Source organism: Grammomys surdaster, unplaced genomic scaffold, assembly GCF_004785775.1.
Source record: "Grammomys surdaster isolate TR1022 unplaced genomic scaffold, NIH_TR_1.0 126133, whole genome shotgun sequence".
Lineage (NCBI taxonomy): Eukaryota > Metazoa > Chordata > Mammalia > Rodentia > Muridae > Grammomys > Grammomys surdaster.
The window spans coordinates 6,950,610-6,977,653 of NW_021620941.1; the positions used below are offsets into that span (position 1 = coordinate 6,950,610).

The 27,044-nt window shown below is 49.9% G+C and overlaps 1 protein-coding gene across 1 annotated transcript in view; it reads left to right on the forward strand.

Annotated features, from left to right (window-relative positions):
• Positions 1 to 27,044, forward strand: part of Vav2 (vav guanine nucleotide exchange factor 2) — a 166,555-nt gene that overhangs the window by 88,412 nt on the left and 51,099 nt on the right. Inside the window, exons 3-4 of the mRNA XM_028757195.1 lie at positions 3,167 to 3,225; positions 19,705 to 19,773. Coding sequence (XP_028613028.1) covers positions 3,167 to 3,225; positions 19,705 to 19,773 — 128 coding nt within the window. The remainder of the gene's footprint in view (positions 1 to 3,166; positions 3,226 to 19,704; positions 19,774 to 27,044) is intronic.

Sequence of the window (27,044 nt, forward strand, 5' to 3'; positions counted from 1 at the left end):
CCCCTTCTCTCCTCAGGTCCTTCCCCCTTCTCTCCTCAGGTCCTTCCTTGACCTGCTACTTTGCTGTCCAGCTGGAGTGTACTGAGCTCCTTTTGTGTGTTCTTTTGGGATCCCTGTCTCTGCAATGCACCCAGAGGTGGACAATATGGATGTGTGCTCTCTGACTCTTTCTCTGGCTTTGACCCAGTTTGTAGTGTTATCAGTGTTAATTATTCTCTAGAGACAGGCACACATATTAGCCACATAGGAGCTTCACAGTAAATGTGGATTCCTAGACCCCAAACATTGTGGAGCAGGGTGGGGTGGGGTGAGGTCTGCCCCCTGTCATGTATGTGGGCTGGCAGGCTGCTAGAGGCTGGGCATTTGGAGTTAGAGCACCTATAGGTGGGGTAGAGCCAAGATTTACATCCATGACCCAGACCCCGACAGGGTCACCATCCTCTAGGCTGCTCAGTGTACTCCTTCCTTCAGTTCTCACTGTGCCTGTCGGCGGGTGAGACCCTGGTGGTTATCAAGGATGTCAGGGAGCTGGTGGTGCAGTTGTTTCTGCAATTCTCTTGGGGCTTGACTGCTCCTTCCTGATCCCTGTACTCCCCCAGCGCAATGCTAGCTCGGCTTGGGTTCTGACAAAGCTGGGTAAGTGGTAGCACCGAGGATGGAGCTGGGTATCTGAAGAGAGAGGGGAGAAGTGGGATCGCCTCCATTTATTATCAGGGACGCAGCTGGGAGGCGGAAATGAAAGTTGGGAAAATGTCATTATTTGACATTTCCGTGTTCAGAAGTTCCCAGGGGCCCTGGCAGGGAGGCTTTTGATGGTCAGCTGAGAGTGTTAGCCCTGGGGACACTTGGCTATTTAGCCTCAGAGTGAGAGGCCACATCAAGAAGCACTGTGGGAGCCGGGGATTTGCTTTTCTTCCCCTTGAAGAGGTGGTTCTACTCTTGTCTTCACCAAGCTTCACTTGACGTCTCCAGCCCTGATCTACCCATAGTTCTCTCGGGGTCCTAGCTATGTCTCTGAAGGCCCTGCTTGGGGTCACTAGAGTCAGTCTCCTCCCTGCACAGGCACCAGATGAAAGGCACATAACGTGTTAGGATGGAGGGAAGGGCTGCCTGCTCTGCCTGCCACTGTGGCTCCGAGCTGAGTCCTCTACAGACTGCTAAGCAAGGTATGTGTGCCCAGGACCAGGTGTAGGCCAGCTGCAGGATTGATACTATCCCCGGGACTACAGACAGATACACAGACGAGGAAGACCTACATCTACCTGATGGCAGTCCTGGTCTCCACCTGTGGGAATGAGACCTTGGCTGTGTGTCTGGTTTGGTGAACAGGTTGTGGCTTCTGTGCTGTGAAAACTGATGGCTCATGCCATCTTCAGACTCTACTAAGTTTCTGTGCCTGTGTTGGCTCATGGGAAAGCATGTATCAGTTGATTAGTGATTAACAACGTTTGCCTCAGGAGGCATAGGAGAAGGGCAGCTACTATAGACCCTACGCTCAAGGCTTGCATTTCTAGCATTCCGTTGAGTATCTATAAGGATGTCATATTACCTTAATTTTTATTTCCCCGAAATATTTAGAGCCCTTAAAAGCCAAAAATAACAACAAAAGCCATTTTGGTTGTTATTTGTGAAAGGCCCCTTGTAGAGCAGGCTGCTGGGAGCCTCGACCGGGCCAGCTGCACATCAAGCCCTTTGAGACTTGTCTGAACAAACACAGAGGACCCCAGTTATTCCCCACCATAACTTCCCTGAGTCTTAGCCCCTGAAATATAGACACTGACAGGAGACCCAGACACACACTCTGCTGTGAACTGAATTCACCGCCCATTGGACATACAAAAAACCTCTGCTGGGCCCTTTTCCCTTTGAAAATTGCTTTTGAGTACAGAAAAGCCTAAAGGAACTGCAGGGAGTGTGTTCCTGCCGAGGGCTTTGGGTAAATGAGGGCGGCTCTCTTTTCCTTACCAAGTATGCACAGTGAGACAGATAGTGAGGCCTGGAATCCTATGGAAAACTGAGCTCACTTCCCCAGACACCCAAGCTCTGGCTTGCCCTAGTGTCTATAGAGTGAGCAGAGGCTTACAAACCAATTTTCCTGTGTTTCTTCCCTCATACATGCAGGCATATGAGCAAATATATGCAATATACACAGCTATGCCCATGTGCACCCATAGACACATGAACCTTCTGACACGTGTATGGCACTCTGGTTTCAGCTTGTGCATGATGCCCACCACTGGGCATGCTTTGTATCCGCTCATCCTGTTGCTTAATTGTATGTCACATTCTATATTCCTGGGCCAGCCACCCCCTTCTTCCCCTCCCCCTTAGTTTCTTCATATTGACCTGTGAACCTCCCTGCCCCCTGCCTGCTTTCTCTGAGTTATGAAGCTCTATGGAATGTTTGAGGTTGGAGGAGGAAGCCCTTCCTGTCTGGAAGCTCCTGGTTTATTAGGACTGAACCAGGTTGTTGGGGCTGAGAAATGCCCACTGCTGCTTGCCCTGTGTTTCCAAGCTTGTGTTTTGAGGAGTCTGTCAGCCTGGGGAGACATTACCAAGGTCCATGGGGGTCTGTACCTGGGACTCCTTTGCCTTTGGCATCCTGACTGGGAGCTGGGGGCTGTTGAGAGGTCTGACTTGGAGCTGGGGCTTGCAGCAAGCCCTACACATGGATGTTTCTGTCTTTGTGGCACTGGAGCTGTGGTATGACTGGACCTCTCTGGGCCTCCATTTCTCTGTCTCTGAGATGGGTTAGTACTTATTGTGGACACGGGCTGCTGTTAGTCATATAGAATAGTAGTACCGGACGAGCCCTTTTTAGGCAGGACTTCAGTTAAGACAGAACCCACAGAAACCCTTTGAAACATTTCTTCCACCTGCTAAAGAAAACAGTTTAGGGTGGTTCATAGCAGGCTAGGAGGTTGTGGGGGAAGCACTGCCTCATAAGAGGAAATCCATTCTTCCTGGAGGCACCCTACCATGAGCACAGCAGCCCTCAGCAAATGTTAATGTGGCCAAATAATAGATTTCATGCAGTAAACACTGCACAGGTGCTGAGCCTGAAAAGCTCTGTCGTTCTTACGTGGTGTGCTTAGTTAACAATTTCCACAATTGCAGAACCCTCGGTGCGGTTTGTGATGACAGAACTCTCTCTTGTCTCCCCCAGGTCATCTCTGCAGTGTCCCGTCTGTCCCTGCACAGCATCGCACAGAGCAAAGGGATCAGGTGAGCTCCCGAGTGACACCGACAGGTCATAGAGGCACCCCTGCCTGTAGATCTGAATCAGGAGCTTTCACACTGAGCTCTGGCTGTGTATCAGCAGCAGCCAGGGTTGTGTGGGAGAGGGTTCACATTGGGGAAATCTTGCAAGCATGTTATGATGGCTGCAAAATAGCTTTCGATTTAGGTAATAAGATCAGCAAATTAATCCTAGCACAGATCATTGCCCGCTTGAATGCACCTCCCCAGCTCTGGCCCCGGGGCCTGGTTTGAGTGCTGGAGCTGGTGTAAGTTCACAGGGCTCGGGCGGTACACTTCCCTGCCCATAGGCCTTAGGGTTCCCATAAGGCTCTCAGAGTACCCAGCCCCCATAGACTGCCTCACTCTGATCTCATGGACAGGACAGTCCAGCCGCTAATGCTCCTGTGGCCTGTCATCTCTCTCTGATTCATGGATGGGTTGCAGCAGAGAGGGTTGGGTGGCCCAGGTGAGACCCAATCCTTGAAGATTTTGACCTCTGATGTACAGGTCAGGAAGATAGGTTTCATCTCACCTGGGGCTTGGGGTACACAGAGCTGTTCTTTTCAGCCATGTCTGAGGGTATCCCTAGGATATAGGCCAGTGGTAGGGATGACAGGAAGGGTCTCTCTTAACAGCTGAGCATGCGGGTCACACATGGGTACTAGAGACATCCTGAGGCTGCTAGCCTCTAAGTGCTACCTTGGTGTACTCTGCTTTGCCTGCAGGGCAACATGCTGGGTCTTGGGGGAGCATAGGGTCCCTTGGTGGGAGCTGTTGGCTCACTTACAGAGAGTCATAGAGCAGGTGCCATGTCAGTGTATCCATGAGATATTCGTTGCATGAGTTCTTGAGGGACTTGAGGTTTTTTGAATCAAAGCCTTTTTCTGGCCAGAACCCAGTGGAAGCCTAGGGGGTGTCCTAATGAGGTCAGAATGGCTAGGAGGAAGGACACGTTTAAGGGTAAAAGTGTCTATAGGTCAAGGCCAAGTGTGGATGTTTGGGGAAGGATGCTCCCACACTCTAGGTTACGATGCTGGTGAAGATGTGTCTGTTGCTTGTGTCTTAACCCCTCGGGGTTGCTTTGCTCTGTGTGGTGCCGAGCCCCTGGTGCACAGTGATACCAACAGACTACGATCCATGAAGGCTGAATGGTGCCCCCAACCCAAGATGCACTGTCCTCCTAATCTTTGGATACACACGTTTAGGTGTGACAGCGAAATAGGTGAGACTTTTGCAGGTGTAATGAATTTTGTGGTCAGAGGGATCCAGGGAGGCCAGGTTCAGAGGAGAGTTAAGGATTGCTGGTAGGTTACAGAGATTGAGATGATGCAGAGCCTGGAAGACAATCAGAGCTCACAGCCAGAAAGTCGAGGAAGCCTCCCGACAGGACACACGCATGCTCCTGGGTGACCTGTTTTGAATTGTGGTCTCCTGAGCCATAAAGTGGTAAACTTGTGTTCTTTTATGCCTCCCACCCAATTTGGGGTGACATGTGGCTGCAGTCAGGACTTGGAGAAGACCACCTCTGTGAGATCCTCAGGGCTCATGGGGTGCACTGGCTTCTCATGTAGAAGACTGTTCCTTGGAGCAGACCCAGCTCCCAGTTCTGGAGTGCCATTCCAGACCAATCCCACCACAATGCCACTTCTTTTAAGTGTTGAGATAAAACTCACACAACATAAAATGACTCCCCCTCCCTGCCTCCCTGCCCCAAACTCAGGGTCTTACGTAGCATAGGTTGGCCTTGAACTCACTGTTCTAGCTGAAGATGACTTTGAACTTATGATCTCATGCCTCTGCCTTTCTGATTCTAGGATTGCCAGTGTGTACTATCCCACCTAAGTAGTATGATCATTTAAAGGTGCAGTTTCACAGCACAGTATTCATTCACAGCATTGTGCAACTATAGACTTGTGCTAGTTCCAAATGATTTTAATTCCCTGGAAGGCAGTGTTTGTCTAGTAAACAGACATCCACAGCCCCTGTGGAGCCTACTTTCATGGTTACTCAGGTGGTGAGCAAGGTCAGAGTGTTCCCAATATTTTTTTAAGCTTTATTTTATGTATATGGTTGTTTTACTTTGTGTATGTATTATGTGCCATGTATGTCCCTGAGGAGGAGTTATGGATTGTGAACCTCCATGTGGGTCCTGGGTGCCGAACCTGGGTTTTCTTCAAGAACGACATGTGCTCTTAACTGCTGAGCCATCTCTCCAGTTCCTCACTCTTACAAACTCAAAAACAAAAACCACTCCAAACCCCAAATACTTGTATTTGTTTTTATGTGTGTGTCTGCTGTGTACTGTATGTGTGCAGTGCCCATGGAGGCCAGAAGAGGGCGTCACATCTCTTGGAACTGCAGTTACAGTGAGCTATCCAATATGGGTGCTAGGAACTAAACCCAGGCCCTTTGTAAGAGCGACAGTGCTTTTAGCTGCCAAGCTCTCTCTAGTCTGGTTCCTCCTCCTCAAGCCTCCCATCCAAACAGACCATAGTCTACTGGTCACTTGTCATTGGGTAAGCTTCTTGGATGTTTCTACTTCCCAACTGTTAGAACAGGGCTGCCGTCATGGCACTGTTTGGTGGGTAGGTCAGGCAGAGGTCATGGCTGGGATCAGGCTGTGGTTTGGGTGGGAGAAACAGAATGTTCCTGGTCCTGGGGGCTGAACCAGCAGTTCTTCAGTATAAAGCAGATTCTCAGCATATCAGACAGACACACCCGAATCTAAATCTAAGAACAACAGAACATTTGGAATGAAAACGAATGCCTGTTGAGTCACTGGCTGCTTTAGAGAACCAGATCTTTCATCTCCTGGGGTGGGGGTGGGGGGAGCTCCTGACACTTTGTAGCTCCTGGGCCACAGGGCCTCTGAGATGTGGTCCCCACAGGGAGATCTAATACCCTTAACACGTCCAGGTCATAAGTGGACGTCAGCCAGCCTCTTGCTGCTGTTTCCTCCCTGTCTGTCCCAAAAAGGTTGCCTCCAATACCTGGGAGGTCTCCCATCAGGGTCCACGCCCTCTCTGGGCACCTCAGATAATGAGGAAGTACATCTCCAGGTGATGAGGACTGTGTCTTGACCTCGTTTTGGGACATTTGAACCATCTCATTAGAAACAAAAATGAATCATCTCAGAGCACAAAGAAATGCACAAAGGGCAAGTATCTTGGCAAAGACATTCTTTTTTCAAAGGTGGTTTGCCCGAACACAAACTGGGGTAGCAACACACTGAGGCCAACATGGCTCTTGCCTCTTATCCCTGGCATAGGTTGTGACTATGTCTGGTCCTGTTGTAGGGTGCTTGACCTTAAGTCTGATGCAATCGGCTCATCTGCACAGACTGGGAAGAGAAGTTCAGGAAATATGAATCCTTGTTGGGCTGATGACCTTTGATGTAAAAACAGAAACAAAAAACCAGGGTAACTGCTTTTAATAGAACAAACAAACAAATAACCATATTTTTAAAAATCTGAAAGCTTCTGGATGCCCCTAGAGTTAAGACCTCTCAGTCATAGGGTTTGGGTGGGCTTTGGGGAACTTGCAGTGTGTGCTCTCCAGAGCACTGTCTGCTGGGTAGAGCCACCATCCATCAGCATCTCAGCATGACTCCAAGTGTCTGTGCTTCTGTGATCCCAGTCTTGAATCCAGCCCTTTCTCCTGGCTGGTCCAGCTAGCTCCTGGAGTCTCCCCCTCCCCCTCCTTGAAATGTCCCTGCTTTCTTACTGGCGTCGATCCAGTGGGTGACACCCCATTTCCCAGCTGGTGCTGCCTGACTAATTCCAGGTAATTGGACTGTCTGAGCGAGGAGATCTGGATGGGAAGTGGCAATTCCCGTTACTCAGCTGCTCGTCTTGCCAGCAAGATGGTTTTAATTGTCCCACCTGGTGACATCAAGCGTTCTGACCACCTGGCCCTGGTGAACGTGCTGTCAGGGCTGAGCTGGACTGTGTGGCCAGCATAATTGAAAGAGAGTCTTTCCTCTTTGCAGGACCTTAGCAGTGGATTTCCCATGAGTGATTAGGATGATGATCCCCTTTGCAGGGAGGGAGAGATAGAAGAGGCATCTCTAATTGCTGTATGTCTAGTTTGGGGTCCAGAACACATGGAACCCCTCTCTGATTGAGTCAGCAACCTGCTTCATCATTGATCAGTAACAATGGGGCTGCCGCTTAGTGAGAAACAACAGCCAGGAGCCACAGGCCTACCTGGCTTGCTTGCTTTTCCTCCTGAAGTCTTTCCTGCATTGTCTTGGCCCTTAAACTATGGGCAGCAGAGAGTTTGCGGTAGGCTGGAGATTGAGTACACATGTGTACATGCTCATGCACAAATGCACATGTGTCTCAGTGCTGTGAATTCTCAGGTCAGGATCTGCTCATCCTGGCATCTCTGACAGCACATCTGTATGTAGAGAAGGGCAGCAGGCTTCTGGAATGTTCTGATAGAGACAGGGAATGGTGTTTCTCATTGTAAAAGTAGCATCTGGGGAAAGGTCCTTGGTGATCCTGATTGGGCAATGCTTGAGTTGGGGCAGAAGAGAAAGGAGGGAAAGGGCATCAAATCTGCATACTTTGGGTTCTTTTGGTTTTAGGATCCTGGAGTGGCTATGACAGCTGTCCCTGGTGTGGAGGTGCCTTGGTACAGTGAAGAGCACAGAGAATATGGTTTGAGAACATGTCTACTCGCCTTGATCTGGATGTCCCCAGACCTAAAGAGCTGCCATAGTTAGGCAGGACTCAGAAGAAGGAGAAGGGATAACTTAGGGTGGTGTCAGCAGAGGCTGACAGGGCAGACTGTCCTCAGTCTTGAGGGATGGCTTTCTATCTAGCAGAGCATGTCACATCTGGCCATGGGACAAAGCCATGCATCCAGTTTCTCTACTGTGGGTGGGGACAGCTTTACACTAACCTCTGTCTGCTCTGGGCCAAAGATCCTAGTGACCCATACTCAGGAAGGTCATAGAATAGTGGGAAGACCTTTTGTGTGTAGCCACAGAGCAATGTCCTCTGCTGCCCTAAAGGGATGGCCTGTTTCACTGGAGAGTAGGAGAGAGCCCCATCCATCCCCATGAAGGAGCCATTTTTATTATCCAGGACCCATGCTACCCTTACCTGGATGTCTGAGTGGCTGATAGTTAGAGTTATATTTATGCCCCTGCTAGTAGAGGCCTCAGCAGCCATCTGTAAGTGGGGTGGGATGACCTCAGCATCCTGCATATTTGGGATTTTATAAGACGTAGGCTGTCCTCCTGATTGGTAGCTGACAGAAACCGTGGATTTTACTGGTGCCTCCTTGCTGAACAAGGTATCTTGTCCCTGTTCTGCATCTCACTGGTGGTTGTCAAGGCTGGTATTTGTAGGTCTGACTGAACTGCCCAGTCTCTGGTAGTCATCCTACTCTGACAGTCACTGTAGTGATAGCTGGGTGGGCAGAATTGCCCTCAGGAAGCTGACCAGGACAGCTGGCTTTTCCGTGGGATTCTGTGCACTTCTTAGTCTGTTTTCTACATTGCCACTAACCATCTTAACCAAACTTGGGGACAGAAAGTGATTGATTAGTGCAGCCTGCCATGCTCTGAGGGGACAGGCCTTAGTTTATCTAGATCACATCAGAACCCCAAGGGACAGGTCCTTTGGCCTAGGCAGCTTGCCAAGGCCAAGGTCACTGGGCTGACCCTTCATTTCCCAGCACCAAGTTGGCAGGATGTTGGGGGATGGAGGAGAGCCTCCAGCTGCTGTGTCACTCTATTACCCCTGGCAGCTCAGGGAGGGGAGGGATCTTGCTTGAGGTTACATGGGGACTTGGTAGTGCAAAACTCCTTACAATTCCTCACCCCCAGCTCCCCTAAGCAGGTCCTGTCTATGTGGCCGGCTTCCCTGCGATTGTGAAGGTAGCCAGCTGTGTAGACAGTTATAGGGACTGTGGCAGATTCTTAAGACCTGTGGATTCATTCTTGTTCCTTCTGACTCTGGCAGGCACTGGCACTGACATGAACTGGGCAAAGTTGTTCTACTCATGTGGAGTGGCTACAACTCTGTGTCTTGGCTCATGTGATTCATGGGGTTGTTTTAGAAACCAGAGCATGAGAAAGGAACAGGCCCCATAGGGACAGGGGTCATCACAGGAAGGCCTAGAGCAGCTGTGGAGAGGTAGAAGTGAATATGTTCTTTTTCAAAAGCTGCTGTATGCTTCATGATCAGAGTTAACCTCTGGGACACCCATGAAGCTTGGGGCACTTTGAGGCTGTGAGGCACCATGGGGACTTGCAGAGTCTAGCCGAAGCCAAGAATCTGGACCCTATGGTCAAGGCCCCTAGGCAGACGCAGTCCTGGATTTTTGTTTCTTCCTATGGGTGGGACCCATTGCTTCTGGTCCCTGAACTGTCACTTAGCAGAATCCTCATGTCTACTGAGAACCTAGCATTGCTCAACTCAGAGCAGACTTCCCAGGCTTGGGCCAGGAGGCCTTGAGGGGAGCCTTCTGGGCCTCAGCAGAACTTTGATGGTTCAAGCTTTGTCCTGGGTAGGGACCATGCCACAGTGGTGGTTGGCTGCTGGGGCCTGAGCTTGGAGGCTGGAAAAGTACAGTTGGCCAAGCTCTAGGGCTTCCCTAAGGCCTGTATAGGAGGGCCTGGTCTCTGGAGGATTCATCCTAAGTGTTCATTTAGGCTAGCTGCCTGTGGGGTTTTGCCCAGTTGGGAAGTATGTAGCATGGAGTTCTGTGCTGGTTAGTTTTAACAGTGAACTTGGTGCAAACTACACTTGCTTGGGAAGAATGAGTCTATTGAGGTTCCATCTATATCAGATTGGTTTGTGAAAATGTCCGTGAGGAATCATCTTGATTATTAATCGATGTAGGAAGATGCAGCCCACTGTGGGCGGACCCATTCCCTGGGTCCTAAACCATTTAAGAGTGAGGAAAGGTAGCTGAGCATAAGCAGCAAACAAGCAGCATGGTTGCCATGGTTACCTTGTTTCCCTCTACTCTTGGCTATGGATATGATGCTGCTTGCATGCCTACCACGATTTCCCGTTATTAGCCTGATCAACCCTTTTCTCCCCTAACTTGCTTTGACTCGTGGGAGTGGGGGCCTGGGGGGTGGATGCCCTGTGTATCCATCCACTGGCCTCTTCTTACCAAACCTCTGCCTGCTGGAGGCTCTGAATTCAGTGTACTAGATGCTGAGAAGCAACATTCCTTGGTTATCAGCAGAGGCTCCTCCCCAAGCTTCTCCAGACAGGACAGGGCAGAGCACAGCCCTAACTGTTTCTGTGAGGCTCTAGATACAGGCCATGAGGGCCCCGTGGGACTTGGGAGTCAGTCGGAGTCTGGCCCCAGGAGGCTCTGAGTCAGCTGCACCCTGCTTCCCTTATCCCCACCGCTGCTGGGCCTTGGCAGAGACCAGAGATCATTGTCAGGGCTGTGGCAGTGGCCTTGCCTTATTGTCCCCACTTCCAAGTCTCATCCTGACTTCCAGCCTGACTTCCATTGAAGAGCGGTTGGTCCTAGCCCAATCCTATGATAACTGAACTCCTGTATCACCAGACTCTGTCCCCACTAGGCAGGGTCTTTATGTTCCCTCTGCCCAGGCTGCCACTGGGGTTGTTCTACTTAGAGCAGGATCCAGGTACCCTTGCTCACCATTGCCTCCCTTGCTATTTGTGTGGAAGTGGATGGTTTGCTCCCATTTATCAGATTAGGTCACTGAGGCTGGAAACTTAGACCCCAACTCCTGTTAAGTCTGATTCTAGGACCTCTGAACTCAGAATGAGAGCATGCCTTCTGCTGTAGACACTCAAGCTAGCCAGGCCAAAGGTGTTCTCTTCCCTGCTCTCTGTTGGTGGAATGGCACTGGTCTGCTTCTTTGACAGGAGAACTGGGGTGTGGAGTGGAGTAAGGCACACTACTCACCCTACTGTCTGGACTGGGCGGGATGGCAGCTGAGGAGACAGATCATGACCGTCTGTGAGCTTGTTTTGACAGTTGGTGCTGTTTAGCAGGAGAGCTGTTTTTAATAAGACAGATACCAGGGTTTTCAAGGTCTTCCCGCCAATTAGGATGTGGCTACCCAGGTGCCTGTTTGAATAATTAAGCAGTTGTCATCCCCAAGGCTTTTGGTGAGCCTTTCAACTCTGCGTGGCTGCCTTTCTTCCTGGCAAATGGTGCCAAAGGGGCCTATGGCTCAAGTTGTGCCCCTGTGTGCTGTCTCTGGGCTTTGTCACCCATTCTGGCCTCTGCGCTTGCCTAGCTCAGTCCCTCATGTCTGGCGAGGGAAGAGCTGACCCTGAGGGTGGTTAGTGCCAGTTCCTTCTTCTTTCATGTGATCTGAGGAAATTTCAGGGTTCAATGTGGAGGCCTGGCAAAGGCCCACAAGTCATGTTTTCCACAACATGTGGAACTAGGTGACCAGGCTATACCCATTCCAGCACTGAAAGTGTCACCTTGCAAGACCCTGCACGGGAGGACTGTTCCCTCTCCTTACAGGATAGATACATGGAGGCACATGTGAGCGTGGCTGTCACACTTGCAGGACTCAGCCCAGTCTTTCTCGGTCTCACCTATTGTGCAGCCAGACCATGGAGGACCAGGCTACCCATGGGTGAGGTCACACACAGTGATTTGGTGAGATGCATACAGTCTCAAGGTCTTTACACACTCTCCCTGAACCAGTACTAGAAAAACAAAGCGAGGTATGTTGTCACGAGCCAGGTCACATCCACCTGAAATGTCCACAGAGCCTGTAGAACACGATTTGTGTTCTACATTTGTGTTCTACGTTTGTGAGTTGATCTGATGAACCAAATGGTATCAAAGCTAGATGCTGATCTGAGGTTCTAGTGCCTTCTGGGGCCACATTTGTTTCTAGGTTACATTTTTCTTCAAATCTGTCATGGGAAGAAACAGCAGGATCCAGGAGCACAGCACGTGGAGGTCGAGGCCTCTGTGGACTTGTGAGGGGACCTGGGTGGTCCTGTAGGCTGCTTAAGGAGAAGGCTCTGAGTAACTGGAGCTGGTGCTTACAGGGGATCTACAAGTGCAAGGCCTGAGGCCTGAGACCCATCAGGGTGAACTGGTCAGAAGCAGGGAAAGGACCCACACCATCACACAGTGGACACATAGAGCGGGTGATGTGATACTTGAATGAGAGACTTTCCTGGTTTAGTTCAATGTGAACAGTTGTGCTGCCTACCTTTTGCAGTGTGGCTCAGACGAGCAGAGCCAGGAAACTAAGATCTCTTCCTTTCATGGGCTTAGCTCTTGGCTCCTTCCTTCAGCTCTCACCACCCCCTGGAATGAAGCAGGTGGAGGCAGTGGGCTGTGGCCTCTTCCCAGTGAGTGAGTGGTGGAGTCAAAGACAGCAGCTTGGCTCTGGCTAAGGTTGTTTGCAGATACCAGTTTGGAAAGCTGCACACTTGCCTACCTTACAAAGGTGAGTGAAGGGGCTGGGCGGTGGTGGCGCACGCCTTTAATCCCAGCACTTGGGAGGCAGAGGCAGGCGGATTTCTGAGTTCGAGGCCAGCCTGGTCTACAGAGTGAGTTCCAGGACAGCCAGGGCTCCACAGAGAAACCCTGTCTCGAAAAACCAAACCAAACCAAAACAAAACAAAACAAAAAACCAAAAAAACAAAACAAACAAACAAAAACAAAGGTGAGCGAAGTTGCCCTGCTCTGGGGTGGAGGAATTCTTGGGTAGGGAAGGTTCTGTTCAGTGGTGGAATCAACCACAGTTATATTCCCAGGTTGTGGAAGGAGGGCAGCTGATTCTGGGGTCCTTTCTCTGGCTACTTTAACAACCAAGCTCCAGATACAGATGGTGTATCTGAACTTGGTGGAGGCACTTACTTGGTGGAGATCACTGTTCAGAGATGGGCACAGAAGTCCTAGGGCCAAAATCACCAAGCCCCAGCTGCTCCTGGGACTGTGACAAGTGGCCAATGGCCAGCTTGAATAAGTGTCCCCTGCATACGTTGGAAGGTGAGTACGGTAAGAGAGGAAGGAGGAGAGGTTGGAGTTGTTGGAAGCAGGCTGAGCTTCGTTTTCAGTTTGGGCTTGGGGGCCCCTTTATTTGTCTGTTCTCAAGTCTCAGTCCTTTGGCTGGAGATACCTTTGTTACATGGGATGTGTCCCCTGGGATAGCTGGATCCTTAGATACAGGGTGGGGTTGGGGTGGGCTGGTGCTGAGGAAGGCTGAGCAGGAATTAGATGCTGCTCAGGAGCTCAGGCTGCTGCTGGGCCTGAGATGCTGGGGTTTCTTGCCTGCTTTGGTTTTCTTTCTGTGGAGGGATCTGCCTAATTCCCATGCCGGTGCAGGGGAAACTTGGCTTCCCAGAAGTAGGCATGAGGAAGTGAGTGTTCAGGAATGTTCTGATACGGAGGGAGGACCTCACCCTCATTGGGGAATCTGGCTCTCTCTTTCTCTGCCTGTCTGGGTCAGGATATGTTTAGTATAGCACACTCGAGTGGCTTCTTTTGTTTGTTTTAGATTTATTCATTTTTTTAATTAATATGGATGTGCCTGGTGTCTTCAGAGGCCAGAAAAGGGGGGGGGGTGTCAGACCCCTTGCAACTGGAATTACACATGTCTAGCCATCTCTGAATCTAGTCACTTTCCTACCCACTCATCTACCCAGACAGCCGGTTCTGTCCAGTTCTATCATCTATCCACCCATCCACCCGTTCATCCACCTATCTGCCCACCTTCCTTCCACCCATACATCTGTGCTATTGTAGTTAACCATTTTGCTCTCAGATATGGACCTGGGTAGAGAGGACGTGAGTGGTCAGGTCTTCACACACAAGGTATGCTTTGCCCTGAGTCGAGGGATGCTGGCACGTAGGTGTGTGTAAGGTGTGTGGACCTCAGGCAGAGAGTGGAGCAGGACAAAGGCGGAAGTAGAGCCAGTGTGGGGGCTGCAGCAGCAGGCACTAGTGGGTGGTGCTGACACAGCTTCCCACACAGGTTGGTTCTAAACTTTATGCAGCCCTGGTGGGCCTCCTCACTGTCTGTCCTACCCAGGCAAGTCACCTGTCTTTGTTCGGCTGTGGCAGAAATTAGTTGGCTTGGTAGCTCTGTTCTCCAGGGTTTTGCAGCCCCAGCTAGTGATGCTCCAATAAAAGTAGTAGATATTTACGGGCAGCGGTCTACTTCTCCCGCCTTTAGCAGGCCTGCTTTAGCTGTTGGGTAGGGCAGGTGGCGGAAATGACAAGAGAGGAGAAACAGGCACTGAAAGAGACTCCCAAAAACTGTGGGAAGGAGTTTAGGGCAACTATGTCCACAAGATTGTTAAAAATAATAATAATCAGGGACCTGCTCTTCTCTCTCCAGCCTCCTCCTTCCTGATCTGTAAATGTGGATATCAGATGCCAGTCTTAGGGGCTCCCTGTGTTTGAGGCTAGGTCTCGGGTATATCACTGCATATACCAGGCTAGCTGGGCTGCTTCCCGTGGGATTACGGATGTGTACCACCAACCTCAACACATATGAAACACATCTAAGTGGAGACCCAGTTATTTCTCTGCCAGCCTGGAAGTGTAGACTTAAGGGTCAGGAGTGCTTGTTCTGGCCACTCCCCAGGGTTAGCACAAACCTTCCGCCCCTCACCCCCCATCCCCCATACAACCTGTGTTAAGAGTTTGCCCAAGGCTGTGTCCTGTAGTACTTTCTGTTGCAGAAATTATTTATTTAATCTGAATCCTGGTGTTTCTACCCCACCTTGGACCCTTTAGTTCCCGGATAAAACACACATAGCCTTTATATTCACAATAAGCCTTAAACAGCACAAGAGCTGGGAGAATGCCTACCTTCCATGTTATTAGAATCTACTTTCCTATTGATAACCCTGAATTATTACTTACTATTTACTGTTTTATCTACCTGCTCTTAGCTCCAGTTGGCCAGCCCTCAGTGTTTGCACGGCTCACATAATCCATGGCATCTCCTTCTCCTGCACCTTCTTTTTCAAACCCCACCTGTGTCTCTTCTGCCCAGCTATTGGCTGTTGGCATCTTTCTTTACCAATCAGAAATAACTTGGGGGCAGGACTCTCTCATCTCTGGGGCCCAGAATGCAAGTAGCATTCAACAGCTTTGCACTGCTGCTCTGCGTAAAGCACCAGAAGGTGCCTCCCAGCACCTCCGGCCTGTCATTTTGTACAGATCACACTCTGCAGGACTTAAAGGGGTTTTAAATGTTTCATTTATATTTTATATGAGGGAAACTTTTGTTTAAAACCATAAATAAGAGTTTATAGTACTTGTCTGACTTTGGTCACTGTGACCAAATGCCCAAGAGAACCAACCGTGGGGAGGAAGGATTGACTCATGGTTTTCCAAATTTCAGCCTATCGTGGTGAAAGAGGGCATGGTGGAGCAGAGGAGACAGAGGCACAGGGAGAAAGACACGGAGAGATACAGAGAGAATACGCCTATGTTGCAGGTTCCCTTCTTTCTCCCACTATTACTCCATCTGTCTCCCAGACTACACAACAGTGCCACCCACGTTCAGACACACTCTGTGTCAGCTTCCCTTTCTCCTAGGTGACTAATAAATTCGGTCAAGTTAACACCCAGAATTAACTGTGCCGATGCTTTATTTCATATTATAGAAGGAACATCATCCTTACTGGAAAGAGTATACTGATATATTATATGCATATACTCTTACGATATATTTTGTATCCATTAAAGATAAATATTTTACCAGGCACAGTGGTGCACACCTTTAGTCCCAGCACTTGGGAGGCAGAGGCAGGCAGAACCCTTTTGCCCCCAAAGTATTTAAAAATAAAAAGGTTTAAAATGTAGGCAGAGCAGCTTGGCTGACACACAGGTAATCTGAGTGCCAGTGACTGCTATGATGGGGGGTGGAGGTGGTGGAGCTGTGGTGGACGCTGGTGTGGAGGTGGCCCCCTTCACTGCTGAATCATCTAACACTGAAAATGTCAGCTGTCCCCCAGGCAAGGAGGGGATCCCAGCCAGTGAGGGTATCCAAGGCCAGTCCCCAGCTGGGCCTTTTGTTTGTAGCTGATTCCTGCTGGAACAGCACCTGCAGCTGGAGGAGATGCTTGACTTAATTAAAGGGGCATCATTGTCTCCTTCTGGAGATGAGTGGATTTGGCCTATGGCTTTTGAAGGCACTGGCTGCCTTCTCCTGCCTTTGATCTGCCTCAGGCTTGGCCTCCCCCATGGCCTTTTGGATTCTCCAGGGGAGTGGCCTATGCCTGACTCCTGCAGGGCAGTCTGAGCCCTCCTCCCAGGTCTCCCCTGCTGTCTGCTGAGGACCAGGCAGCAAGTGGAAAGTGGCATCTTTGTTTCTGCTATTTCTAGCAGAAAGAAAAAACATGTGGGCTGGCCTAATGTTAAATTGATGTAAAGCCGATTAATGAAAGAAACTGTTTTATCATTTTTTTCCCCTTTGAACCAAACCATTTTAGTTTTGGACACGTGCACACGTGTCTCAATAAGGGGCTGATGGTCAAAGTTTGCGTAATCATTTTGAGCTTTAAGAAGTAAACAGGGTAGGTGGGTGGGTCTGGAGAGGACAGGGAGGAGTGTTTGGAGACTAAAGCCACTGTTACTCCTGAAGGAGTCCTCAGGTGGCTAGAGTTGCCTCCGAGCGGCCTTTCTTCTAAGCAGCCCTTTTCCTCATTCCACATTCTCTTTCCAAACATTTCATTCCTTTGCAAAGTGAAGACTGTTATGTAACTTTCCTGGGGAAATGCGGACAAATGCCCGCTCATCCCAGATACGTGCCACTGACAGAAGGAAGAAAATCCCCGACATTATTGGGGTTTCTTACAGGAGTTCCATACTAGGGCACTAGTGCCTGACTCAGGGCACTTGTACCATTGAAAACCCACCCAGCAGGAGTGACAACTTGCTCACAAAAGCTGCGTCCTGGAGACCATGTCTAGTTTGCAGACAGCTCAGCCAGTCTGAGGAAAGGAGAGTAGCCTTTCCTCAGCAATTGTTACTACTTAGTCATTAAAATTGCTAACCATCATCATTATTGTTACTATTACTGTTGTTACTGTTGTTGTTATATGTGTATCTATCAAGGGACAACTTGCAGGAGGTGGCTCTCTTGTCACCATTTGGGCCCTGGGATTGAAGTCAGATCATCAGGTGTGGTGGTTCATTTACTTGCTGAACTCTCTTTCTCCAGCCTGTTACTGCTTACAAGATGTAAATCTTACCTTTCAGAAGCTTCCTTCCCGTGACTTTTGTTTTGTTTACTTCCTGGGCCTTGTGTGCTTCCTTAACTTTCTTAGTCTTAGGAGCTAGCTTTCTTTGTAGGAAGGACTGTTTTCATTCATAGGAAAGTTACCCACAGTCTGTTACCTCAGCCAGTTGGAAGAGGTAAAGGACATTCTGCACAGAGTTCTGTCCTCACTCTCGCCTCTGGAGTTCATCTCTGTGACTGGCATGTGTCCTGGGCCATAGACCCTGCAGTGGGCACATGCATGGCCCAAAGTTTCTGAAGCTCCATGGACATACTCCATGTGTCCATACCTTCTCTGTCTTTCTTGGATGTCTTTCTTAGATGCCTGCACTCCCCAGGGGCTCACTCCAATCTTTTGTGCCCTGAGATGGGTCTTGGGGACACAGAGTTAGCAGAGATGCCAGGCATAACCCAATCATAGTCTAGTGAGATTTTCATGGGGGGGGGGAGAAATAAAACATCTCAAGTTGAGATAAGTAAAGGATTCCCAGCCAGTGGTGTCTCGTGGGGATGTGAAAAGCTTTCAGAAGCCTAGCTGTAGGAGATGGGAGAGGGGGGTGACACAGGGTGAACCCCTTTACTTGAATTCCATACCTCACACACTGAGCTGCACCCCAGTCCCAAGCTTTGACTGCCAACACTGTTTCCCCGGTGCTCTGTCCCCAGCAATTCCTCACTGGCATTGTCCTGCTTAGTTTTACTGAAGGAATGTGGAGATGCTGGGATAGCTGGTGTCCCATGGGCCTGGGGGGGGGGGTACCTGGGGGAACAGGGTAGGTGGCAGCTCCTCCTCTTCTGGTGCCGGAAGCTACAGGGGCTGCAGACCCAGAAGCAAGGAGACATGGTCTGCATCAGGTGGAGAGGTGGAGAACTGAGGTGGGTTCTGGGAGGAGGGTGACAGGGATGTTGGTGTAAGGTATGTTCCAGGATAGAGTAGCTCTTCCTCAGCGTGTGCTGGTCTGGAAGAGCAGGTGCTGGTGCCAAGACTGGGACAGGCTTTGTTTCTGGGAGGTGGAAGTCACTGTAGGCTGAAGTCCAGAAGAGATGAGACCAGACCATGTCTTAACCACAAGCTCTAGCTGCTTGGAGTATAAACTCTCTCTCTGTCTCTCTCTGTCTCTCTCTCTCTGTCACTCTCTCTGTCTGTCTCTCTGTCTCTCTCTGTCTCTCTGTCACTCTCTCTGTCTGTCTCTCTGTCTCTCTCTGTCTCTCTCTCTCTCTCTGTGTAGCAGAGGATTATAAAAGTGCTGGTTACCTAGGAGAAAGGGGGAATCACAGAGTTATTTACCCACTCCAGGGCTTGGGTTTGGGGAAGAAAAAGTCAGTATGAGTTCAGAAAAGAAGAGAGAGCACATGAGCTTACATTTCAGACAGAAACCAGAATGAATGTGCCAGCTGAGCTAACCATCAGACTGAGGAGGAGGAGGAGGAGGAGGAGGAGGAGGAGGAGGAGGAGGAGGAGGAGAGCATCTACTGCATCTGACTGCATGGAGCCCATTTGTCACCCTTCCTGAGTGCAGTTTTCCTTGGTGGGGGACACCAACGAGGAGCTGGTGTGGTGGTGGCTGTAAGATGACACCCCACCCCCCAACCGTAGGGCAGCTGCTGCTGTGAAGTGGTGACCTAGCTATGGTGACACACACTGTAGGAATCATAGTGTGTCCCTTTGGGGTCACATCTCCACACAGCTCCTGCTTCCAAGGTGCTAGGGACACATAGAACACCACACCCTTGTGGATGGGCAGCTGTGATGAGTTGGAGCTCTTTAGGACTTTCCCTATCCTTACTGGGTCCCAGTGGGAGACAGCTGTTGTCCTTTTAGGCTCTGAAGAGCAGTAAGTACTAAGCAGCCATCTAGTCTAGTGGGAGACTGGCCACTTGTCTACTCTGTAGCTCAGGACATCCTGGGATACTCACATACTTTTTCTATAACTCTCCAGAGTATGACTGCTGTGTAGATAATGGCAGTGTGGTGACTGGGGCAGGTGTGTGTGTGTGTGTGTGTGTGTTAAAAGCCCTTGTACCAGGCTTTTGATAGGCCTATTAGGTATTGAGGCTTGGAGACCTAGGTAAGAGCTGACTTACCCATGGCCCAGGGGGTGCTCCTCTGAGCCCACCAACTTAGAGGGCTAACAAGCCCAGCTGCTTCTGCACGGTCAAGTGGGGCCTAGAGTAAATTGCGGGCAGTCGCCATGGTGGCCAGGATATCGAGCTCTGCCGTCCTCATTTTTACCCTTTCTCTCTAGGCCTTTTCCATCGGAGGAGACAGCGGAAAACGATGACGAGGTCTACCGGAGCCTGGAAGAGCTGGCTGAGTAAGCAGAGGAAGGATGATGTGTAGCACGGGGGAAGGATGATGTGTAGCACGGGGAAGGATGGTGTGTAGCACGGGGAAGGATGGTGTGTAGCACGGGGGAAGGATGGTGTGTAGCACGGGGGAGGATGGTGTGTAGCACGGGGGAAGGATGGTGTGTAGCACGGGGGAGGAGCCCCAGGTCATCAGTGGGGAAAGCTGCTCTCAAGGCAGAGCCAGCCTTGACTGTCCTTTCTGTGATGTACCTGCCAGAAGCTGGGGTTTCTGCATGGCTGAGTTACAGGCATCCTGCCTACTAGGCACCCTCTGCCTTCTAGGAGGCTGCCCAGCTGCCTTGGTGTCTGTTGGCCATTGGTGGCTTTTCTCTTGGAGTGTTTCCTCTGTGGAGCTTGTGGGAGTGGCACTGGGCAGGCAGCCCAGGTGAGGTGTCCTTGTGTTCCTCTTCCCTGGCCTTTGAGTACCACACTAGGTAGGCTTTAAAAAGAGTGGGGTTTGTGGCTCAGATGGTCTTACAGCTTCCTGCTTAGACTGTTTCTGGCAGGAGAGAGAGCTGGTTCTTTATCTCCTAATGGCCCCATGTAGTTTAATTCCTCTGAGGATTTTTTTCTCTACCAAATACAGGCCAGGCTGGGTCATTTCCCCAAAGGGTTGATAGAGCCTTTGGCCTAACTCTTAAGCCTGCTGTGGTCAGGTGAGTGGGATCATGTGGCTGGTGTGGGATTACCCAGCTCACTGCCTGTGAGGGGAGATAGCCCACCTTGAGCCTAACAGTGGGAAGGAGAGAGGGGCTAAAAAGCCAATTCTGACAGGGAGGGAACCAGGTTAAGAGGAGCTGGGCCTGCCCAGGTCCTAGTTTGTTATTGTTAGGTCCTAACTTCTGTGTCTGCTTTTCTCCCAAGCCCGGGCCTCCTTTGTGCCTCCTGATAGACTGCTGTCTTCATTTTTACCACATATATTGCCTTGTTCTGAGATAAATATGGTCCTTCTGAGGACACTATGGCTATCCCCCAACCCCCTTCCCCATTGTCTCTGCACTAACTCAGAAAGAAATCAAATGTGCTGGAGTTAGCGTGTTCTGAGCACCTACAGTTTAAGGGCCCATACTGGAACTTGCCAGATTCATATCTCTCTCCCCATCTGGGGTATCTTCAGAGATGGAGCCACTGTGTTTGGAAGGCCTGTTAGATGTTTCTAACCTTGTGACATTGTTATGATATAGTCATATACAAAGGTAATGCTCAAAGAGGCCCCCTCTCCCAATTATAATGTCTGAAACAAGTTTATAGTTTGTGTTGGGCAGCACTCATGGCTGTTCTGAGCTCCATGCAGCCCACAGACACGGTCTAATATGCCTGGAACTCATCTATAGCTTAGCTTGTCTGTCCTGGGCTGGCAGCCCTGTCATGCAGGTCTGTGAGAGCTGGAGGGTCCTCACCTGTAGGCAGAGGGAATTGGGCAGGAAGCCCAGAGTCCCTGCAGACATCTGATTAAATCCTACTGAGATATGAGTCCCTCCAAGGGAAAGTGTTCCATGAAACTCATCCAAGGCCTTGAGTCCATTGCCTGTCATGCTAGATACTGCTATGACTCTGACCCATCTCTAGAGTTGGACAGGGACTTGGGACGCTCAGATGCAGGCAGAGCACCATAGGGGTTCAGGATGGGGGCTGGGCATTCAGGCTGTGCCCTAACCTGTGCTCCAAGTTGTGTGATCCCATGATGACTGGGGAGCTCTGATGCTGAGAACAGTTCTGATGGGCCTCCTAAGTCTTCATCTGTATTTTCGGGCTGTGTCCCTCAGGTCAATACAGACTGGGATTTGGAAGGATCCTATAGCTCTTGTGCATCCAGAGCCAGATATGAAATAGCCTGATGCCCTCTCATGTTTTTCCAGACTGCACTCTTGGAGGAGGCCTGTGTAGCATGGTGCATTTCAGTTTCAAGGACTCACGTGTGATAAGGCTGCCTGGAACCTGGGCACCCACCTCCCTCTTTCCCAGACTCCTTTGGTTTGGTCTCTATCCAAACCAAACTGGAAATGCTCCCATGGGAATGCAAGTGGGAGAACATGTAGCCTGGCCCAGCCAAAAGCTGCTCCTCAGGGACGTTCACACTCAGCCCCTTAATCCTTAACTCTGCAGTTACTGCAAATCTGAAGCAGAAATCACAGGCAAAGAGGGTGCGTCTGAGCCTTTAACGTGCAGTTTAGTCCCAGTGGCTGAAGTTTATTAAATCTTCTTTGCGTGTTTTCCGTCCTTCCTCTTCTTTCCTTGGAAGGCAGATTACCTGGCACCCATCTCTTTGGAAATGGTAGTAATGTTTGCCCATTACACAAACAGCCTGCCTGAGGAGGGCATGAGGTAGCAACTGGGTAGCAGCTGTGTATGCGTGTGTGTAGCAGGGCACATTTCAGAGTATAAGGGACAGAATCCATAATGGTGATCATGTTACATGTCTATTAGGACCGTTCCAGCCACCCTGACCCAAACACTGCAGCCTATGGTAGTAGAGATAGGGGTGTTAAGCTCTGACTTCTTGCTGTGGCTTACTCCTCGGAGTTCCATGTGTGGTCTGTTCAGGGACCACTGTCTGCAGTGACTCAGCCATGCTGACTAATTCAGTTGCTGCCTGGCTACTGAACCTTGTATGTCTTGTCTAGCCAGGACCAGGCATTTCAATATGAAAGTGAGGTGTGTGGAAGCACAAAGGGAATTTTGGGACAAGGTGGATGAGTCTCAAGGGACAGGCACAGGCTACCTCTGTGTCCCTGGCTGAGGGCTCCTAGGTCTCCATGTAGCATCTCCCCACACTCAGAAAGGCCTTCCCGTGAGAGCTGCCTAGAGCGTTTAAACCCCACAGCATATAGACTAGCCATGTCTAGAGCCACCTTCCAACCCACCTGAGGATGGTCCTGGTTGTCTGCTTGGCCCATTCACTCCTGGAGCTGTGGGCCGAGCCTTAGCACAGTCATTGCCTGCCCTTGTGGTCTTGGCAGGCTGCTTGCTTTGATGTGCCTCGGTTTCCTTCTCTGTAAAACATGACGTTAGTATGTGCTGGGAGGGTCTTTTGGGAAAATGGACAGCAGCACCAGATGGTATAAGTGAACCACAGCGTGCTCACAGCTACCGTGAGCACCTGGGGGCTCCTACCTGATCTGCCCCATTGACCACGAGTACCCCTCTCCCCGACTTTTGAGTGGCTGTGGCAATGCCATGGGGAGGAAATGAAACATACATTGCATATGTGACTGCTGGATTTTAGTAGCTACACCAAAAACATAAGAAGAAACAGGTGAAATTAATCTGAAGAATGTGTTTTATTTGAACCGACTGACCCAAAATATTGCCAGAGCAATGTTATCTGCAGAATAACAGCTGCCAACAAGTAATTGAGTTTTCTATCACAGTCAGTCAGTCCCCTGGCTGGGCATATGCTGTGTGATCGGTCCACATCCGTTTGTCACATAACCACTGTGCATAACCCTGAGCCACTGAGCTGGGCTAGGGGCGTTAGGGGTCGTAGTCTCAAATGTCCTTCCAGGACTTGAGCAGGACCCCACTGGATAAGGCTCCCTTCTGAGGCGAGCACTCAAAGTTCCCTCTTCAGATTGTCAAGTAATTGTGTGATCAAGCAGTCAGAGCAGCTGGTTGAAACAATGCCCACAAAACATACCCACTTAAAAATGCCATTATTAAGCAAAATAAATCCAGAAGGAGAGGCCTGCTTTTCAATTTCTCTAAAAATTGGCACCCGGGTTTGCATAATGGCTTGCCTCTGGAAGTGTCTGATCCTACCGACCAAGCCTGGTTTTCACTCCCACCCCCGTCTACAGGACTGGTAGCTGCTTTATACAGGAGACCTGATGGCCCAGGGGCAATGTTACACATGAGGTGTAGCAGCCAGGGTCCTGGAGTCACAATGGTCTGGCTTTATCCCCTTGTTTTTCTCTTTTGGGGGCCCTTTGTGCCCAGGTGACATGGCTGGAGCATTCTCAGGGCCCAGGAAAGAAAAGGTATGCACCACCCATCTTGGGCTGTATAACTGTTCTGGCTGTGCTCTGTGTTACTGCCTCAGGTTGCTTAGTCCCTCCAAGGCCTTAGTTTCTTCATCTCCATACTGAAATATGCACAGATGTCTCTTTGAGGTTACAGACTCCACAGTCTGTCATGGCAGAGCCTGCTTTGTGCTGGCTCTGACATCATTGTCCTCTTGAGGTGAATTAGTTTGCAGCCTTAAACAAATGGGCTCATGCCAAGCCAGGGACTGTAATTTATCTTGAAGTATATAGCTGCATGATTTATTGCATTATAAAACAACTTTGCATCTTTTGGTGCTTCCTGTCAGCCTGGATGGGTAATTCTTAAGGTATATAAATGAAGGTGGTTTGGTGCCCTTCTATGCCTTGGGGGGAGTTGAGGCGGCAGGGTTGGCAGTGATCTGGGAGGTTGACCATGTTTCTCCCAGAGCTCCAAGCCTTGGCTACTTTGTGCAGTATTCTTAAACAGGAGAGAACAAGGACTGTATCCCTGCATGGGGCCCTCATTCGAGTGGAAGCCCTTCTCCACCCCAGCCCATGATCTTCCCTCTCTCATGGTCCTCCCTCTCTCATGGTCCTCCTCCTCTCATGGTCCTCCCTCTGTTCAACACTGTCAGAGACAGTTTGAAATCCATCTTCAGAGTTTTCAAGTTCAATGCTGCTCATGAGACCGGTGTGCTCAGAGCCTGGGGTTAGTTGGGTATGTTTAGGATGTTTTATGTTCACCCCAAGTAGCTTCTTTCCCAGAGGGGTTAGCTTTAAAGCTGACTTTACAGAAAAGGCCCAGTGGGAAGGAGGAATGAAAAGCCAGGCATAGTGGGCAATGCTATTATTACTTTGGAAGCTGAGATGGGAGAATCAGGAGTTCAAGGTTAGTCTGAGTCACATGAGACTCTCAAACAACAACAGAATGTTTCCAGGCTCCTTTAGAAAACACCACTGTTGACACACCCCTAGGAAAAGCTTCAAACCAACCTATTACAATCTGAGAAAGGTTGAAAGTTAAACCTCCTCCCCTAGAGGTGGGGATGGCTCCCTCGTGCCTCAGGTTAAGTTCAACAACCTGTTGGCTGAGGTGATGGGTGCACAGCAAGCCGGGAGCTAGAGGAAAGGGTAGGAGGCTCTTATAGGCAGGCCTTAGCCCTGGGCTCACATTGTGAAGCTACAGTCTGGTCCTACAGTCTTGTTGCCTAAGGCTGGGACACTGGGCTTCTTGCATGGGTGACAGCCAGAGATCAAAAGGCCTTTCCCCTTTCTTGACTAAGCTGCTTCAGCTGGACCTCCAGCATTGCTGGTGTGGGATTGACGGAACAGAATCATGAAACCAGTGTCCATAGACTGCATCTGTGCAGGCGATTCCTGGCTGTGTCAGAAGGAGCCTGGGTGGGCTTTGCATCTGGAAGGAGACAGGGCTCTGAGAGGTTGAAGGCTCCTGCTCAGGGTCCATGTCTATGAAGGGCAGAGCTGAGGTGGGGCTCCATGCCTGAGTAATTGCCCTGCCATCCCAAGTGCTTCATGGCAGAGTCCACCTTGGTGCTGGTGAGGGGGTCAGCACCTGTGCAGACCTGAGACCTGCACCCTGCCCCTGAACACCGAGGCCTGGAGGACAGAGGCTTCCTACAGGAGGTATTACTGGTGTGTTTCGGACTGTTAATTTGTTGTTGTTTTCAATGGAGTCACATCTTGTACTCACTTTGTAGCCCAGGCTGCCCTAGAACTTGCTGCAGTCTCCCTACCCCAGTCTCCCAAGGTCTTAAATCACAGATGTGTGCCACTGTTCCTGGACTGGGTTTGTTTTTTTTAAAAATGTGTTTATTAGCATATATTAATTATATATAATAATGGTTTTCACTGTGACTTTTTAATCCTTATGATGGATTTTGATCATATTCACCCCTCCCCCACTCCTGCTGACCCCTCTTCTCCTCACAACCACCCCACATCTACTGTCATGTCTGTCTGTCTGTGTATGTGTGTGCATTTGGCACCTGTACCACAGTGAGGTCAGAGGGCAATCTCACGTGTCAGTCTTCACCTTCAACAGGGCTTTATTCTTTTTCTGTTGCTTTCGTTGGGCACACTGGCCCATGAGCTTCCAGGGGTTCTCCTGTCTGCACTGGGATTACAGATATGCTTGCTGTCATGCCCAGCCCTTACATGGCTTCTAGGGAGTTGGATTCAGATCTTCCTAACCCATGCAGCAAGTGCTTTCTCCTAGCCTCCTTCCTGGTCACCTCACCTGTGGCTACACAAACCAAAGAAAATGTCTCCTCACAAATAACAAGTATCTATTGGGATGCCTTCTGAGGACTTTGAATTGTGTGCCAGGTCAGCTTCTGACCTGAGTTTTGGGCAGGAGTCTGGGGAGAATCTGGGTCTAATTTATACCTTACTTAGGAAATTAGGGCTGATTGTTTTAACCCTGTGGTGACCTGTGAGTATAGGTCTGACCTGCTGCCTAATTCCAGCGCCTGTGAAGAGGGGCTATAGTTAGGTTGGGAACTTGGAAATGTTTCCCTATTTCATTCTGGCCTGAGAGTAAACTGGTCCCCCAGTTTCCCTCATTGTGAGCATTAGTACAGGAGGAATGTCTGGGCCTCAGCTGTCACTTCAGGTGCCTCCTACATCCCAGCACCACAGAATCTCTGTGCCAGAGGAAGAAAGGTTCCTTCCTGATGCCTGTGGGGAGGCTCCTGGTTACCCCTCCTGTTGTAACTAACCATTGAGATGTATGCAGCAGCAGACAAGGCTCAGGATCTCACAGGACCAAGCCAGCCACCGCCTTTCTTTCCTGGCAGAGGCAGCCAGAATGGGATGTTAGAGCCATATGTGAGTATGTTGCCATTTTCCAGCTGGGAATGTTGGAGCCATATGTGGATATGTTGCCATTTTCCAGCTGAGAGCAGAGAGCTTTGTCCTATCTAATGGGGCCTTGCAAATCTGATGATGTCTTTTAGAAACGGTGAGAGATAAAGACTTGGCCTTCTTGATGTCATGCCTCTTTCGTTCAGCACAGACGTGGCACACAGCAGCATGTTAAGAGAGAATGCTGAAAAATGAGTAAGCAGGCCACACTGGGTTCTAAAAACCCAAGCCAGAGGTCACCTCGAAGAAGCCAGCAAAAACCCTGCCATGCTAAAAGGAATTCTTCTCTAGATGTTTGTCCAGAGCACTGGGTGACCTTGACTCTGAGTTTCTATTGTTTTTCTTTTCTTTTTTATTGGATATTTTATTTA